General features: G+C 46.8%; 1 protein-coding gene across 1 annotated transcript in view; it reads right to left on the minus strand.

The window, feature by feature from the left end:
* Positions 1–377: 377 nt before the first annotated feature.
* LOC104516232 (matrix metalloproteinase-24-like) overlaps positions 378–5,259 on the minus strand; it is a gene marked incomplete at its 5' end in the record, with an annotated part of 9,860 nt that continues 4,978 nt past the window's right edge. Inside the window, 4 exons of the mRNA XM_010160502.1 lie at positions 378–785; positions 1,927–2,193; positions 3,043–3,181; positions 4,331–4,545. Coding sequence (XP_010158804.1) covers positions 448–785; positions 1,927–2,193; positions 3,043–3,181; positions 4,331–4,545 — 959 coding nt within the window. The remainder of the gene's footprint in view (positions 786–1,926; positions 2,194–3,042; positions 3,182–4,330; positions 4,546–5,259) is intronic.

The following is a 5,259-nucleotide window of genomic DNA, read 5'->3' on the forward strand; positions in this document are numbered from 1 at the left end:
GCCTGTGATACTGAATTGTTCCTGTTCATCGATTTCACGATTTTAATTCATTTACGAGACAGCTATTAAAAAAATGGTTCTGTTCAGAGGTGGTTTAGCTACACTGGAGAATGCTGGGTTTAACAGGGAGCACTGGTGCAGGGAACTGAAGGAAGTTTCCCAGGTCAGTTGAAACCTGTCTGGAACTCTGATGTTAGCAGAGTGAGCCTGTGGAGGATGGCACACCAGGACTGACATGTGACTGAGGCAGTAAGAAGGAAAGAGGCTCCATGCTGCAAGGCTGCCTGTATTTTTTCCAGTTTTCCTTCTTCTTTCGGTCCCAGGCTGTCCCAAACTTGTAGGTCGCTGAAGTAGTTTTGTTTGGCAGGCTTTTGAATGCTTTTTTTTTTTCTTTTCTCATCTGTAGTCCTCATCAGCTCAGTGAGTTGAAATGTGCAGCAGGCTGTGTCATACCCATTCCTGGACAGGTCTTTTGTAATACACAACATTTTGCTGCACCTCTTTGTTTTTAAACTGGAAGATCGTGTATACCAAGACAAGGATACACAGAGATAAAATGCAAGGGATCACAACTGCCACTGCATTTACAGTGCTAGGCACATCGTTTATTGTCACCATAATATCCACATCATCGTGGGGGAGGCGCCTGTCTTTGCTTCGTTCAACATCCTTCTGGTTACAGCCCATCCAGTCTTTGAGGATTGACCTGGGGTAGCCTGGCTCCACACTCAGCCTCTGGTTATCGAACTTCCAGTACTCCTTCCCTTTGTAGAAGTAGGTATAAACTAGGAGACAAAAGAGAGAATATTTGTCACCACACCATTTCCAACGAGATAAGCTGTGCTTGTGTGAGGATGTGCAGAGCCTGAAAAGCTGGAGGTGGTAGCTGCCTGGGCCAATAAAACACATCCGGGGCATCCCAAACTCATTGAAAAGTAAAGGTGTTTTGGAGCTAGGATTTAAAGGACAAGCCGTAACCCTGGCTTGTGGGCGCAGTGCTGCCCACAGAGCACTATTCCCCTTGGCCAAGACAAGCTGTGAGAAAGAAAAACCAAACCACCTAACTAACTTTAAAGTGTTCTGCACTGTTATTTTTTACTAAAGCCTCTGTAAATACGTGCTTGTCGTTACCAAGCACTTAACATCATAATCTGCAGAGTGTGTGTGTCTGGGTGAAATAGTGTTTGGAAGAATATTTAAGGTTCACTCAGCCTGTGGGAACAGATTTTGAATCAAGTGATTAGAAAACCAGGAAAAAAGGAGAAGGGAACAGTGGTGAAAGTGTTTGGTCTCCTGCATCTGTCCTTCAGCTTGGCTGGCTCCCACTGCAGTCCTCCAGCCTTGCCCACCCCAGCCCAGATGATCTCAATGCAGCCCCAAATTTAAACACTGCCTCAGTGGCACAAGCCCCTTCTGTTAGTTCTTTTTCCAACTGGAAGAGGAGGAAGAAATCCTCAGACTAGAGAAATAAATGGGTTGGAAGGAGCCTCTCGTGGTCCAACCCTCCCACTTGGGGCACAGGAAGATCCAAATACATCAGCCAGGTTGGAGCTTGTAACAGAGTGACTGAGGTCACTACAGGTAAGAAACCAGGGGCAAAATGTAAGTTATGGCATCCTCACTATCAGGGCCCAGGGAAACTCAGGTAGGGACTGCTGTGGCAGCAAACCCAGAAAAAGTCGCCTTCCCATCCCCTAGAGCTGGCATTATGATAATGTGGTTTAGCTGATGAGGAGGTACATGGGTTGGGATGCGGGGCAGGATGGATCTCAGGACTGCTGGTGCTTGCAAGTGCCACTGTGACCCTAGGAATTCTGAGATTTGATTCCTGTCTCAGGAGATACAACACCCCTCATCCAACAACCCAACTCCCAAGGTGGACAGGCTATTACTGCTCTAAGAGGTGTAATGACTGCGGATACATACAGCCTTCTTTGCTGATAAAAGCTCCCTGTGGAGCCTGAGGGATTCCTCTCCACACGGTGATGGGCTTTGGGTATCCTGGGTCCGTTGCTCTCTTGTCCTCATTGTACCTCCAGTACCTGTCGCCTTTGAAGAAGTAGGTTTTGCCTACTGGCTCCCAACGCAGAGCTGTGTCGATGCCTTCCCGGGGCAGACAGCTCCCCAGCTCCACCAGACTGTGTGGGTAGCCAGGCTCTGCTGTTACTTCTTTAAAAACCCAGTATTTATCGCCTAGAGATGAACGGGGACACAAAAAACCAAACAAATTTCCCTAATTAGTAGTTGAATCTCTATAAACAGAAAATAGCCACAATGAACCACAGCATGTTGAGACCTTCCAGGCTCAGCTGTATTATGTGAAAAAGCTGCTCCTCCTCTTTGTTTTGAACCTAAAACCTCCTGACTTCATTTGCTGCTCCTCAGCTCTTGTTCTGGAAGAAATGTTAAACCTTGAAATTTCCTTCTCTAGGCCAGTCATGATTCCAAGGACTTCTCTCATACCCTGTCTTTGTCATCCCTCATTCAGGCTGAGGCGTTCCTTGCAGGAGGTCACCCCATCATTTCTGTGGCCTCTCTCTGAGCCTTCTCAAGTTTTAACACAGTTAAAACAGCTCAGGGACTGAAGCTGCAGAGCAGGTACTGTGGTTTTGTATGGGGGCATGGCGATGCTTTCCAGACCCTCCTTCCCGCTTACAACTTGCCCTCAGGTTACAGGATCCTGTCCAGGTTGGTCATTTTGTCTCCTCCTTTCATCTAGAAATGTGGTTTGGGCGTGCGCTATACCTGGAGAGGCCCTAATGCCCTGCTGCAACATATTCAAGGAGATAGGCTGGAGACTGACACTCCCTGGGAAATAGGAGCTATTTAGGGAGCCAACTTCCACTGATCAGTATTAGCTTTATATAGAGATTGTCCTGGCAAGGCCTGACTGCAATAAGCTGTATTTTAAGGATTTTGGGCACTTGTTTGCAGTGTCCCCTTGGAAAAGGACAAGGATGCAGTGTACCTGTTTTCACCATCTTCATGCCATGAGTGTGATGTGAGGCAGGTGTGGTAGGCTTGTACTGATATGTACTGTACCTTTGAAGAAAACGAATTTTCCATCAGATCGCTCATAGGCTGCATCAATCTTTGCAGGGAGACCTTTCCAGAACTGCTCAATTTGCATGGGATATCCCTCCTGCACTCGGTTGTTGCGCAGACGCCAGAACCAGCGATCCTAAGAAAACCAGAAGTGTCTTCAGACTGAGTATTTTTATTTTGTAGTCAAATCAGGCTGAGTGTCCAGCATCAAGCATTACTGATCCCTGCCTAAGCCCCGTAACCGTTAAAGACACAAGTCCTGGTTCAGATGACGGCTCCAACCCAGCCCAACACTGTCTCCAGTGAGGGAAGATGGCAGCCCAGAGGGTGAGAAGTTGATTGCTGGTGCTGTGGAAAAGGGTGGAAAGAAGGAGAGGAACAAGGAGCAGGAGGAAGCAAGTCCACAGTTAAGTGTTATGAACTCATCTGTGAGTGACCTCTCCGCATGTCTTGTCACCGAGGTGTCACACCTGTCCCGGTACAACTATCAGACCCCAGCACAGCCATACAGCCTCAAGATTACCTGGTGACTGTGTGAAGCACACGGTGTCTAAAGCAGTCCAAATATCACTTTAGATATGTGTGATCATGGGTTGAAGCTGTAGTGGATGCTCCGGGATTTGTAGGAGCAGGACAAGGCTGTGACACTTCTCCCAGATACTGTCCCAGCCTTCAACTATTTTCAGTTCAGTCATTTTCTGCAGCTGATGTGGTTTGTCCATTTAATGACCTTCAATATAGCCCCCTCTACATTCACACTCACTGGGCAGAGTGAAAGCTACAGGTATTTTGGGAATGGGACCATGGGTTTCCACACTCCAGGCACTCTAACATGAGTTACTGAGCAAAGCCTCTCCTTCCTCTCTGGCTGTAGTTTACAAGCAAGGTTCAAAATTCCCAAGAGCTTCAGGTAGGCTGAGAGCTCCCTGAAGCCCAGGGTTTGATGCATGTCAGATTTGGAGATGACAAGGTTAGGCTAGGTACTGGTATTGCTTTCTGGCTTTACAGGTGGCTCCTCTCTGAGCCTGATGGTGTCTGAATTCTCTGCCAGTACATCCAGTTCACATTCTGGTGCACAGGCTGCCTTGACATTTTGTGAATCCCATCAGGCACTGTTTCCAAATATTACAGGGCTGATCTGCTTATATTTCCTTCTAATACTGGTCATTCATCAGCCTCAGAGGAACAGAACTGTTTTCACAGACACTGCAAATCTCACTGCCTTCTATTAATCTTTTCCAACAATAAAACTAAAGACTCATGGGTAAGCAGGAATTCTTAGTACCTTGAAAACAAACATTTCTCCTCTAAAGAGCGCCACGGTGTTAAAGTTGCCATCACAAATGTTTGGTTTTGTGCCAGGAGGAGAAGGCCTGTCACCCAAAGGAGGACTAGGAGGCCTTGGCTGTCTCTCATGTTTTCTTTCTGAAGTGGAGTGAATTCTGCGAACAGGAAGAGTTGGTAAAGGCCTGGTTGGCTCCAGGGGCTCAACAGGAGGACCTAGAAGTGAAAAGAAGAATGTTTAGCAAGTGGACAAGTCTGAATTTTCTGAGTTTCCCTTGGGGTTTCAAAAAGCAGCAGGCTGGCTGAATAGCACTGCGAGGAACTGACATACTGCTTGTGCAGAGTTCGTTCCCTAGAAGTGGGGAGCAGAATGAGATGTATCCACATGCAAAAGATGTCCCAGAACAGACGAGTGATAAGAACTGAAGAAAAGCCAGTATGGTTTTGTAGGTCTTCCCAAGGAGGCTGGAGCTAAAAGGAAGGAGGAGCCACACCAATCATGTTCTCAGCTGAAATGAAAGGTAATAATGCTTGAATAGAAATGTTTAGGAGACCATTAAAAAAGAAAAAAACTAATCCAAACAACACCTCCCCCCAAGACATAGGGACAGAAAAAGAACACACACACCCAAAAAAAAAAACCAAACCCAAAACCACAAAGCAAATCCAGGAAAAAGTCAGCGTGTGAAAACCAACACTACAACCTAAAGGGAACTACAGGGGAATTTAGAAAGTAGAAAGCAATTACTTTATTACAGTTTAGTCACCAATCTTTGCTTTCAGAACAGCGCAGGAACTCTGATGAACAGCTGCGATAAGGGACCATGCTCTCATTCAAATGATGCCCCCCCCCGCAAGCACTGCTCCCCCCTTTGATCCTTGCCCAGCTCAGCTCTAAGAGCTGATAAGGCTGCAGGAATGCAGAGAGTT

The sequence above is a fragment of the Eurypyga helias genome, unplaced genomic scaffold, assembly GCF_000690775.1.
Source record: "Eurypyga helias isolate BGI_N326 unplaced genomic scaffold, ASM69077v1 scaffold46031, whole genome shotgun sequence".
Taxonomy (NCBI): domain Eukaryota; kingdom Metazoa; phylum Chordata; class Aves; order Eurypygiformes; family Eurypygidae; genus Eurypyga; species Eurypyga helias.